Source organism: Peromyscus maniculatus, chromosome 1 (assembly GCF_049852395.1).
Source record: "Peromyscus maniculatus bairdii isolate BWxNUB_F1_BW_parent chromosome 1, HU_Pman_BW_mat_3.1, whole genome shotgun sequence".
Classification (NCBI taxonomy): domain Eukaryota; kingdom Metazoa; phylum Chordata; class Mammalia; order Rodentia; family Cricetidae; genus Peromyscus; species Peromyscus maniculatus.
In genome coordinates, this window is record NC_134852.1 from 207019239 (window position 1) to 207032703 (window position 13465).

At 36.8% G+C, this 13465-nt stretch overlaps 1 protein-coding gene across 14 annotated transcripts in view; it reads left to right on the forward strand.

The window, feature by feature from the left end:
* The window catches only part of Pdcd4 (programmed cell death 4), a 38408-nt gene that overhangs the window by 23626 nt on the left and 1317 nt on the right, over positions 1 to 13465 (forward strand). For all 14 annotated transcript variants that reach the window (XM_042265284.2, XM_076563303.1, XM_042265303.2 and 11 more), the window contains 6 exons: positions 4401 to 4622; positions 5967 to 6064; positions 7180 to 7294; positions 10904 to 11011; positions 11253 to 11363; positions 11932 to 12071. In XM_042265284.2, coding sequence (XP_042121218.1) covers positions 4401 to 4622; positions 5967 to 6064; positions 7180 to 7294; positions 10904 to 11011; positions 11253 to 11363; positions 11932 to 12071 — 794 coding nt within the window. The remainder of the gene's footprint in view (positions 1 to 4400; positions 4623 to 5966; positions 6065 to 7179; positions 7295 to 10903; positions 11012 to 11252; positions 11364 to 11931; positions 12072 to 13465) is intronic.

The following is a 13465-nucleotide window of genomic DNA, read 5'->3' on the forward strand; positions in this document are numbered from 1 at the left end:
TATTGAAGGTTGGGCCTATGGAGTATCTTCTATTGGTTTTACCGTGATCTCTTCTTCCTTCTGAATCTTCCCATGTGTTCCAAGGTCTTGGATTCGAGGAAGGGCTTTTGAGCACATATCTTTCTTCCTTCTCTCCCCTGAACCTTAAGAAGTCACAAGCCAACACCTCTATCCCATACTCTTTTTTCTTTGCCAAATTAGAGTCTAACACAGAGGATGCCAGTCACATCTGTCTTTCTTGTTGCAATTGCTCCTTTGCACAAACAAGTTACTGCTTGGCCACCATTTCAGCCTCAGGTGCATTTCTGACTACACCTAAGAGTGACCAGGAAGCCTCTGCTGCTGCTTGCTGACAATCTTGACCCTTGTGTACTAATCTTAAAGACTGTAACATTTCCTCTTGACCAGTGGTTCTCAAGATTCCTAATGCTGTGGTGACTCCTAACTGTAAAATTATTTCAATGCTACTTCATAACTGTAATTTTGTTACTATTATGAATCATAATGTAAATACCTGATTTGCAGGATATCTGATATCAACCCAAGGGGGTTGTACCCCACAAGTTGAGAACCTGTTCCAACTTTTAACTGTTTTCAGAGCCTCTCCATATCCATATGGTGGACCCCACTCATCAAGCAGACATGCTACCTCATACCATAGAGACAAAGACTGACATCCTGGGATTTCTCCCACAGACATTCCTGATGGTTCAGCCTTAGTTTATGTCTCATTTACTCATAGCAGTACCCATGTAATCTCTAGCACAATCATAACACAAAAGTGCACATAACACAATAAAGGAAAGGACTACTATTGGAATTTCCTTCGCTGATGTTTCCCTACTCAAGTTTTTCAGCCTCAGTTGCATGCCTGCTATCTATCATCGTTAGGGTTTTTATTGCTGTGAAGAGACACCATGACCACGACAACTCTTACAAAGAAAACATTTCATTGGAGTGGCTCACTTACAGTTCACAGGTTCAGTCCATTATCATCATGACAGGAAGCATGGTGGTGTGCAGGCAGAGGTGGTGCTGGAGTTGAGAGTGCTGCATCTTGCAGGAAACAGGAAGTGACAGATACACTGGGTGGTATCCTGAGCATAGGAAACCTCAAAGCTCACTCCTACAGTGACACACTTCCTCCAACAAGGCTATACCCATTCCAACAAAGCTACACCTCCTGATAGTGCCACTCCTTATGAGATTATGTAGACCAATTACATTCAAACTACTGCATTCTACTCCCTTGCCTCCATAAGCTTGTAACAGTATCATAATGCAAAATATTTAGTTTAACTTCAAAAGTCCTTATAGTCTATCACAGCCTCAGCAGTATTTAAAAGTCCAAAGTTCAAAGTCTCTTCTGAGATTCATGCAATCTCTTAACTGTAATCACCTGTAAAAATCAAATTTAAAAAAAAAATCACATAACTCCAAAATATAATGGCACAGGATATTCATTACCAGTCCAAAATGCAGGGAAGGGAAGCATAACAAGGAAATATTGGATTAAAGCAAGACTGAAAACCAGCTGGGCAAACTCCAAACTGCATCTCCATGTCTAATGTCAAAATGCTCTTCAGATTCCCAACTCCTTTCAGCTTTGTTGACTGCAACACACTTCTTTCTCTTGGACTGTTTCCACACCCTGTTAGCAGCTCTCCTCATCAGGTATTCTACAACTCTGGCATCTCCAACATCCTGGAGTCTCTAAGGCAATCCAGGCTTCAACTTCACGGCTTATGCAATGGCCTCTCTACTAGGCTTCTATTCAGGGACACCCCGGACACATGCCTGGCCTCAGCAGTTTTCTTTAGGTGCCAGAGGCAAATTCCATAACCCTTTTCTTCTATCCTTCAACCATATGGCTGAAGCTGTCAAGTTCTACTGCTTACTGCTTACTCCTTCAATTACATCATTACCAGGTTTCTGTCCTTCACTGCCTAAGCTTGGCTAACCTGAAAATGGATCTCTAGACCAGGCTGGCCTCAAACTCAGAGATTTACCAGCCTCAGCCTCCTGAGTGCTGCTGTTAAAGGTGTGTACCACCACACCTGGCTCTAAACTTCAGTTTCTTTCCATAAGTTGGGAACTTAGTTGGGTGGATTCTTGCCCTGAGGTTACCACTCCCTTTATTCCATTTCTTATCATTTATTTCCTTTTGAGATTTCTTTTGCCAATGGAATTAATCCAAAACTCTTTACTTTAGCCTCAGGCAGACTCTTTGGACAAGGGCAAAAGGCAGCCACTTTTTCCCCCACCAAAATAGTGACAAGACTGATTCTCTAGGCAACATACTGAATTCCTCCTCTGAAACCTCTTGAGTTAGCCCTCAACAGTTCAGATAACTCTTAGCACCTCTGTCCTCCATGTTCCCACTATTATGGCTCACTAAGTACTTTCACAGTCCAAATTACCAAAGTCCAAATTTCTCCAAACAAAAACATAATCAGGTCTATCACAGTAATATTCAAGTACCAACTTCTGTCTTAGTTAGGATTTTTATTGCTGTGAAGGGACACCATGACCACTCCTAATAGTGTTATCCCTATGAGATTATGGGGGCCAGTTACACTATCCATAGGGGCCAGTTACACTATCCATAGTCAGGACCTTGCACTCAGTTCTCCCCAACTCATCTTTGGTTCTGTCATGTTCTTGTTTGGGTGCCAATTACATTGTGTGACAAAACTGTTCTTGGGGGTACACAACACACACATACACTCATCCCAGATAGGGAACCCTCAACAGACCAAAGTACAGATACACCAAACTCCAACTTAGTGAATCAGTGAGGTTTATTGGGGTTACTTACAGGAGAGGGGTTACTTGCAGGTGAAGAAATGACCCAAAGATGGTTGTACAGCCAAATTGTACTCCAGTATGGGTGACGGCTCACAAAACTGGGAACCCAGAGCACACTGCACAACCTGTAAAAACAGGTGCCTCGGTTAGTCTAAACCTCGTAGTCAGCTGGTCTGGTTTCTGCTGCCTCCAGATAGCTACTCTGGTCTTAATCTTTGTAGCTCAGCTTGGCCGAGTGTCTTCTGTGCAGTTTTTCTCTTTCACTCTGGTAGGGAAAGACCTAGTAAGTCTGCTCAGTTTCAGGTACTTCCTGAAGTTCTTTTGAGTTATTTATCTTGTTAAAAGAGCTTCCTTGCCTGAAGTTATTTTCAGTCTTGGAGGAAACCATTCCATAACACACACCATGTGGAGAAATTTGTGACCTGTGCATGTCCTCCCCTGCTGGAGGTCAGTCAAGTAAAGGAAATGACAGGTGAACATTATGTTCAGAGGAACAGCTCTGTTCAGTGAAGGCAAGGACTGTGATATTTGAATCTTTACCTGTAGCAGTTGTGTCCTGTGATTGAATAGTGTGAAAAGCAGTGTTGTAGAAGTGTAAAATAGAGATCATGGAACAGGTGATTTTAACGATATGAAGTCTACTTAGCAATTTGAATTTGCTACATAACATGATTGAAGATTATCCTGGTAAGATGGGTATGGTGTTTAAACCAGTGGCTTGTTAAAGTGCAGTTGAGGGAGATGAAAGGGTGCAGGAAGTGATTACTAACCAGGATACTACTTAGTGCATTGTGACAGTAGTACTAGTATACACCTAGTTGTGTATCATGGCTTAAAAATTTCAAGAAAACTTTAAGAAGTAGGCAGTGTTAAATAACCAAGTTAGAACTCTGCCTCTAAGGTCATACTACTGTAAGTATGCCACTTTAGGTTATTTTGAGCATTAAATGAGGTGGTATAATGCCTGATAACATAGTTGAGTGGTTAATAAATATTAGCTGCTATTTCATTTTAGTAGGAAAGTTTTTTATTCCATCATTTAAAACAGTAATCCCATTTAAACACTAAAGATCTCACTTTAAATTTCACATGAAAGAATAAACACTTGCTTTAAGAGAAGTCAGGGTCTCACTGTGTAGCTTGGGCTGGTTTGGAATTCACTGTGTAGATCAGACTGGCCTTGAACTCTGAGATCTGCCTCCCTCTGCCTCCCAAGTGCTAGGATTTAAGGCATATACCATCAAACCCAGTCTTCAAGAGAAAAATTGAAGTAGAGCAATGTAAACAGCCTATAATATAAAATGAGTTTCTCCACAAATGTTCATCAAGTATTTGTAGAAATAATAGTAATAGATTGTAAAGCAGAGGATTAGTTAATTAAGTAATCGAATGAACTATTTTCAGTTTTCTTCACATTCTAAATGTTCAGGAAGTTAAAGGTTATATCAACATTACTGTTTTAAACCTGCTAAATATGACTATTTTGATATTTCTAAAGAAAGGGAGGTATAATGTAGGTAAAGAGCATGACTGCAAAAATAAAATTTTACCCAAATATAGTGACAAGTAATTATTTTTATTCTTTTAAATAGGAAATGTTAAGAGATTTAAACCTTGGTGAAATGAAAAGTGGAGTGCCTGTGTTGGCAGTGTCCTTAGCATTGGAGGGGAAGGCCAGTCATCGAGAAATGACATCCAAGCTGCTTTCTGACCTTTGTGGGACAGTAATGAGCACAAATGATGTGGAGAAGTCATTTGATAAGTTGTTGAAGGACCTACCTGAATTGGCGTTGGATACTCCTAGAGCACCGCAGGTTTGTGCTGTTTTCCTTTCCCTTCACGTCCTTTCCCTTTATACTTACAACAGTAGAAATAATACATGCTCCCAGCAAATCGGAATAGCTGGAGGGGAAATGATGCACATTGCTCACCATCCAAAAAATAGCTCTTCACATCTTCAGGTCTTTCTCCGCCAACTTTGTATTTTTAGTACTGTCTGTTAGAGCAAGGGCTACCCACTGCTAGGCAGTGCTCTACCACTGAGCTCTAACCTGCCCAGCCTTTCTGCTGTTTTTCAAACAGTCTTGATGAAAAAACTAGATTTTATGTCTGACCTCTTTCCCAACCAGTTGTGCATCGTTTTAGATCATATATAATGTATTTTCTGCTCATACATTTTTATTACACGTACACTGTTTTACCAAGAATTAATGTGTGTTGCTATAACAGTTATAATTGACTTACTTGAGTGGCATTTATTAAAACATAAATATAAGTAATAACGTCCCTTTTGTAACTTTGAAAACATGTAATTGCTGTTAACATTTGCATAAAAATCAATTTATAAAGAGTTACTAAATGAAATGGACTTACTTTCTTTCCCCTTTTTATATACATATTTGAAAATGATCATCTGAGTTTATATTAATTATAGAATTTTATAATTATTTATTAATTGTAGAAGAAAGGCCAGAACAACAAAAAAAAACCACCCACAATAAACCTGTTAACATTTTGATAATTTTTTATTTCTAGTTTCTTAGTTATTTATCAATATTCTTTTACCTTTATTTAATTAGAGAAAGGAATTGTACCACACAGATTGTTTTGTAGATTTGATTTTTCTTACAAAATGCATCAAATATCTTCTATGGCCCACAGTGTACTGCGCTTTGTGTGCACTGCGTAACCACACCGCTATTGTCGTCACAGAAGTTGTTTCTAGTTTCTGTAGTAAATCATGCTGTGGTCACACTTTCAAATGAACATTTGTGCATAGCTTTTCTCCACAAGATACATTTTATAGTTGGTTATTTTATTTAAGAAATGGGAGTTGTTTTTCCTTGACTGTAGGTCATTTTAACAGATATTATTGATTATATGTTAAGAATGAGGCAGTGTGCAAAATATTGAGGATTAAGTAGTGAGCACAACAGATGTAGCCTTCAGTCCTGGTGGCATTAACTTGAAGGCCACTGTAAAGGAGTATAAGTCATGCATAACAAACTGATATTTTTGCATATCCCAACATGTATTTTAGCTGTTGTGTAGTTCAGCAAGTTTTTATCATTTATCCATTTCAAAATTGTGTCCTAATAAAGGTTTATTTTGGATTTTTTTTTTTTTTTTTACATAGTTCTCTTTCTTTCTTACTATAGTTGGTGGGCCAGTTCATTGCCAGAGCTGTTGGAGATGGAATTTTATGTAATACCTATATCGATAGTTACAAAGGAACTGTAGATTGTGTACAGGCTAGGTAAGTTAATTTTTGCTTCTTAGAATTTCAGAACAGGAAACTACAACATCCTGTAAAGTGACACTCGCATCATCGGATATTGTGGACATGTAGTTGTCATTTATCTGTTCTTCATTGTTAAAAGAGTGTTGACATGAACTAACAAGAAGAGGACAGTAATAAAATGCAGGAATTCTGAGCCAATTTACTAGGTTTCCTCATTTCCAGTTACCCTTCTCTGGTCCTGATCTCCCTACTTGTGAAATGAAAGCATGGGTGGATAGTGTTCACCATGCCTTCTGGTTCTGACACCTGAAGTTAGTGAACCTTGTTTAGAATTCTGTAGAAATCTTTTCTTAAAAAATGTGCTTTTCACTTTTGTTCTTTGTTTTAATGAATTATAAGCCCAATGTGGTGTTTTACTTTTCTAAACTTCCTGGAGACTTAGATTTAGAAAGCCATGCCTCAGATTTTCCTAGATACAGATACTAACTTTGTGGGGCTACTTTACATATAATGAGAAATCCATGGAGTCTGTTTAAAGGGCAAAGGGTTTATTAAGGGGAAAAACTCACTGTACAGAACAGAATTGATACAGGTTCTGAAATGCTGTTCTGGCTGCCTGGATCAGTCCCACAACCAAGTACCATGAGAGAAGAGAGTGATTGATGCCTCTGTGCATCCCAGGTCTTAAGGGTCTGTGAGGCCATGCCCCAGGGGCATGTACTTCAAGGTCATAGTCATGTGGAGCAGTTACCTGCTGCATCTTCAGGGGTGGTGCTTCAAGATCATAGACAGAACAGCTACCCACTACAGTGGAATGACCTTGGGTGAGAAGGTGTGAATCTATATAAAAGTTGTATGTGTATTGTTCCTTCCTGGTTATATGTCAATTATTTTGCAATGTATTTTGGTCTTTCTTGATGAGAAACAGATGTAAAGGAGCATGAGAATGTTAAATATTTTGCTACCTAAGTTTTATTTGTAAAGTTATTTTCAAAAATCATGTATTTTTTGTTATATAAAAGTTGTCAATACATAGATACTTTGTAAACTATTGACAGTGTATTAAATCTCAGACATATCTGTGAATTAAAGTGAAAATTTTCTTTTTCTTTTTTTTGTCTTTTTGGTAGAGCTGCTTTGGATAAAGCTACTGTGCTTCTGAGTATGTCTAAAGGTGGAAAGCGCAAAGATAGTGTGTGGGGATCTGGAGGCGGGCAGCAGTCTGTCAATCACCTTGTTAAAGAGGTACCTAATAAGCATTGTTTTCAACTTATATGTGTTCCTTTGAAAAAGAAAACAAGAAGACAACTACTAGGTAGTACTTTTGTGGGTAAAAATTCAATGTGATCATATACCTGCAAGTAAAAAATGGAATAATCTACAAATTAGAAAATAATTACATAATTGTTGCTCTTTTTACCTTTTTTGAGACTTAATGGCATGACTATTAAGAGGCCTGTCATGAATCTTAAGAACACTGTCTCTGAACATCTAAAGGATGCCTGAAATCTTGTTTATAGTAGTATTTAGTCTTAACTTATTTAAAATTATTCAATAAATCTATATAAATAAGCAATTTGGGTAGTCTGAGATTACAAGTTAGGAACATTAGAGTACATCGGGGTCGTAGATATAAGGATCTTCATTACATTTTTTAAAAGAGAATTTAGTAATTGAGTTATTTCTTTAAAATGCAACATTTGCTTCCTGTGGATTTTCTCTCATGTTCTTTAACAAGTGGAAAAAAAATGTAATGTCTAACTGCTGGTCTTAGGTCTTAGAGACCGGCAGTTAGAACATTTGTAGTTTATGTACTTGTTTTAGTGTACTCTTTGTTTTGATTTTTAATTAGTTTTTTGTGTGTATGCATGTTCATATGTGTGTATGCATGTGTGTCTGTGTTTTAGTCCAGAGATCAACCTCAGGTCTCATTCCTTAGGAACTGTCACCTTCTCATTTGTCCCAGTCTTCACTAGGATTTTACCTAGAGCTAGGTTGGCTGGACAGCAAGCCCCAGGTATCTCCTTGTCTCGGTCTCTAATGCTGAGATTAGAAGTGTGCCATGCCCAGTGTTTTACATGGGTAATGAGGATCAAAGTAAGGTCATCAACTTGCATGACAAGCACTTGATTGATTGACCCTCAGTCTCTTTGATATCTCTACTTTAAGTGGTAAGGAGCTCAAATGGGTAGTTACAGTGTTGACCACTTTTGCTTTTACATAGGTTGGAAGAGATATGTCAGGTCATGATTGCTTTGTCTTTTAAAAATTTGAAGAATTATAAGAAAAGTTAAAATATAAAAGTTGTTAATATCCCAGGGATATTAGGCAAGGAAGTGCAATAAAAAGGGTATCCTGACTAGAAAGGAAGATGTAAAACTAGCTCTAGTCTCAGACAAAGTGATACATAGGTTGAAGAATCCAGGTGAAATCTACAGAGAAACTCCAAGAACCTAAACTTAACCAATACTTTAGCAAATTTGCACAATAACAAGATCAATACATGAAATTCAGTTCTTTATACTTTAGGATTGAATGAAAATTAGAAATGAAAATGTAGTTGTATTTATAAAAGCATAAAAATAGAATATGATGAAAATTAACAGGAAATTCAGGTCTTAGACACTAAAAACTGAAAACATTGAAAGATATGATACATTTATGGATTATAAGACAATATTGTTAAGATGATAATACTCTCTGAAGGTGATATTTTGAGAAATTGATAGACTCTTAGAATATGTGAATTATCTTTTAATTAAAAAGATTGAAAATAAAGAGAACAATATATGAATTTGAAATTGACATTACTTTGGGTACTCATTTAAATGGGAACAAGGGCTCAATTAAAAGCACTTCCCACTTTTTAAAATATAAGTATTTTTTAAAGATTTATGTATATGTGTGTGTGGGCCTGTCTGTATGTAACGTGTGTGTGTTTGCGTGTGCGCATGCTTGCGTGTGCAGCCAGAGAGGCCTTTGCTCCTCTGTAACTAAGTTGGGGCAGTTGTGAGCTACTGTGTGGGTACTGGGGACTGAACCCAGGTCCACCACAAGAGCTGCAAGTGCTGCTAACCACTGAACTATCTCTTCAGCCTCATGTTCACTTGCTTAATGGCATAACAGATATAACTTAAGTAATACATATCTTGTAGTTTTTAGTAAAAATACTAGAAATAGTAAATATTTATACAAAATATATTAAGTATATAATACATATACTTATGTTAACTATTCTTTGTGTATGTGTGTAGTGTATATGTATTGTATCATGTGGTGCACTCATCATATGAGGTATGAGTTTTTTGCGCCTATGCACATACATGGACATAAGGTGTCTTCCTCTATTACTCTCCACTGTCTCGCCTTGAGACAGAGTCTCTCACTCAGCCAGTGATACTTTGTCTTCACTGACTACTGGCTAGTGAGCTGCTGTGATCCCCCTGCCCAGCACTGCTGGCATTACATTTATGCACAGTAATGCCTGCTTATATTCTTTATGTGAGTGTGGTTTTCATGCTTGTAGTGCAAGCACTCTTACCCACTGAGCTGATCCCTAGCCTCAAGTACAGACTTTTTAAAACAAAAAATAAATTACTAATTAGGATGTAGTTTAGTGGTAGAATTTTACTTTATTTTTTTATGAATATACTATAGAAATTGAAGTAGAGGATACTTAATTTTATTCAACCAGTCAAAATTCTAGATACAAATGTACTTTTCCCAGAAAATTTTCAAGGAAGATTATTTTTAGTTGAAAAGCTCTTTTGCTGAAAAAAAAAAAAGGATCATTTTTTTTTCTCTAGAGCCAGAAATGATACCATACAGGCTTTATTTGGGAGGCAAGAATTGTCTCCTTTGCTCTGACTGAAGCTCAGTTACTGAATGTTATTTTTTAATTCAATATTTTAATGTGTTTGGGTGTTTTGCCTGCATATAAGTCTGTATGCATGTATGCAATGCTCTCAGAGGCCAGAAGAGGGCATTGGATCATCATAGATGGTAGTTAACCACCATGTGGGTGCTGGGAATTGAACTTGGGTCCTCCAGAAGAGCAGGCGTTGTGCTTTTAACCACTGAGTCATCTCTCCACTCTTAAATGTTTTGAGATACTGAGTTTTAAATCCTCAATTGTAGAGAAAAGAGAAACTGGAAATCTTTGTTCTTGTAGTAATGCTCCATCATGTCTTACCTTTTGGCTCTCATTGCATTAAGACCATCCTGATACTTGTTGGCATTCTAAAAAGTGAGCAGACTTTACGTTAGTGCCCTCTAGTGGTGTTTAACTCCCTGCCCTTTTCAAAGATTATTTTAAGTGTGTGTGTGTGTGTGTGTGTGTGTGTGTGTGTGTGTGTGTGTGTGAGATCTGCAAGAGCATTGCATGCTCTTAATTGCCAAGCCATCTCTCCAGCCCCGAAATCCTTTATTTATTTGTTTGTTTTTCGAGACAGTTTCTCTGTGTAACAGCCCTGGCTGGAACTCACTCTGTAGACCAGGCTGACCTCAAACTCTATCTCCGGAGTGCAGGGATTAAAGGGTTGTGCTACCACTGCCTGGCAAATCACTTATTTTTAATAGGATTCATTGGAGCATTATAGCTACAAGCTAGGTCATCCACATTATAAAACCTGCTTGTAGATATCAGTAATTCTTTAGAAAAGTACTGCATTTGCTTCATAAATGAAACATTCAAAGCGTGGGAGTTTAGTTTTTAATTATAAAAAAGTTCTTTTATGACACCACCATGTCAAATCCCTATGTTCAATATTGGTGTGAATGTAAATAAATCATTTAGGTAAGTACACATCTTTTAAAAATTAGGAATTCTAACATTTCAACTTTTAAATCTCATAGATTGATATGCTGCTTAAAGAGTATTTACTCTCTGGAGATATCTCTGAAGCTGAACACTGCCTTAAGGAGCTGGAAGTACCTCATTTTCACCACGAGCTTGTGTATGAAGTAAGATTACATTCTCACACCAAAGAGGATTGTCAAGGGTTCTTACACCATAGTGACCAATGTTTATTTAATAATACAAAGATTTTTTTCCTTAAATATACTAAAATGATAAATTAATGTAATCATTACAAAAACCATATAATCACTATATGTTAGAGGAGAGATCTGATAACATTTTTAGGAGCAATTTCTCATGAACTGATGAACAAAAATTAATTTACTCTTTTTGTTCAATTTTTAGGCCATTGTAATTGTTTTAGAATCAACTGGAGAAAATGCATTCAAGATGATCTTAGATTTATTAAAATCCTTGTGGAAGTCTTCTACCATTACCATAGACCAAATGAAAAGAGTATGTATGACATTATTTTAAATAAGTTTTTAAAAGGCTTATACCTCAACTATATAATTTAATAAAGGTTATGAACTGTTAATGAAAATTTCTTTTAGTCATATGTAGTATGCCGGCATATTTTGTTTGACTTTTTAAATCTTTTGGATGTGAAACTTGTAACTAGTTTTGGAAAACAACACTTCAGTCTTTATTGTTTTTAAAGTATAGTTGTTAAGTTTGTGAGATATGGTATTTTCCTTTCCTTATATCTAGAAGAAACATTTAACTTGCATTTCTTTTCCTACTTAAAATTGTACATGTTTTTTGAATGGTGATATTTTTACATTTTTATACAAGATGGTAAATGTAGATGGGGAAAAGTCAGGGAATTTGTTCATTGTCTGATATTTGCCTAGTTCTCTTTAGAGAGTTTTTAATGAAAGCAAATATACTTTATTTTCAAGGTTCAAATCTTGACTTGTTTTGCCAGTTTGCACTGTATCAGTTTATGGTATAGTGGTGGCTTGTTTCATGGCATCATACATTTTTATACATGCTAACAATTGCATATGTAATTTTGTTCTAGGGTTATGAGAGAATTTACAATGAAATTCCAGATATTAATCTGGATGTCCCACACTCATATTCTGTGCTGGAGAGATTTGTAGAGGAGTGTTTTCAGGCTGGAATCATTTCCAAACAAGTCCGAGATCTTTGTCCATCAAGGTACTGTGTTTAAATACTATCTCAGTGTAAAATACTGAACAAGATACTTGGGGAGCTAAGATAGTTCTCTCTGTCTCTTTTTGGTCATTCTGTTGTCAGAAAAATGAAGTAGTATCTATCTTGAAGTGACTGGAAATCAAGAACTGCCTACTTAAGAGTTTATGGAGAAACAAGTGTGAAGCTTGTGTGTCCCCTTGGAACTGTGGACAGGACTACCATTTGGAGGGAATTAACTTTATATAGCATAGATGTTTACCAGGTTGTTAGTAAATGTTATTTAAGAGTAGGTATTGTCACTAGAAACACAGAAAATTGAAGATTATTTAATGAACCTTCACTGTCTGATGACTAGTGCATTGTATAGGCAAAGTTTGAATTCAGACTTTCTGAGACGTCAAAGGTCTAAACAACTTTTCCTGTACTATGTAGTGGCTTCCTTTGCTTCCTGTGATGGAGAAACTTATTGTTAGAAACTGTGCATGTGGGAGTGTTTTTCTTTGGAAGGAATTATATTTGTACTTCTAGGATATAACTTAAAGGAGGTGATAAGGGCTTTTCCTCTTAAAATTAATTAAGGCTGTAATGTAGTAAGTTAAATAGTTGTAGCCAAACTTATATTTTATATATATTTTTGTTTGTTCTTTTTAAGTCTGAAAAATGTAAGCTTTGAATTTTTGTTTTTGTGAAGAGTCTGAGACAGACTATTTCTAAAGTTTAGAAGCTCAGAGAGAGGAAGATGGTGCAGTAGGAATGTCTGGAAATGCAGATTGTGGATAGATGTCCTGTGTCACACAGCATCAGTGAAACTTCCACCTTGGCTCGGCCTCTTGTTGTCACTGTTTCATCCCACCCTGACTTTAGCATAGTCCTCAGCCTTTCTGTTAAGAACAAGAGCAGATTCCTGTCAGTACTTTATGGTTGCTTTTTAAGTTTGTTTGTTTGTTTGTTTGTTTGTTTTTTAAGCTTGTGTTTGAAAGTCTGGTTATTTTTATTGGGGCTTTAACTCTGGAGTCATTGAAGAGTTCCTACAGTTGTATAGCATAATACCAAACAACTTTGACTTTTGTCCTCTCTTAAGCGTTAGCTTTTTTTGTGTGTTAAGTGCACATGCATGTATGATCTTGCATGCTTGTACAATGTTGGTCTGGGAAAAGAGTAGGGGCTAATGCTGCAACAGGTCTGTTTATGCTTACAGATGTAGGCTGCTGGCCAGCTGTTCTCTTGGGAGAGTGCTGCTATAGTAGATAGAGTACAGTTACTTTAGTAGAGAAGAATTTCTTGAGTTTTCAAACAACAGTCAAGAATCCTCTTATGGGGCATAGGGGCTAGAAGGAGCCAGATTCTCATTTGGTTGTCTGTTAGGACTTTTCTAAGGTCAAGGAAAATTTAGTTAT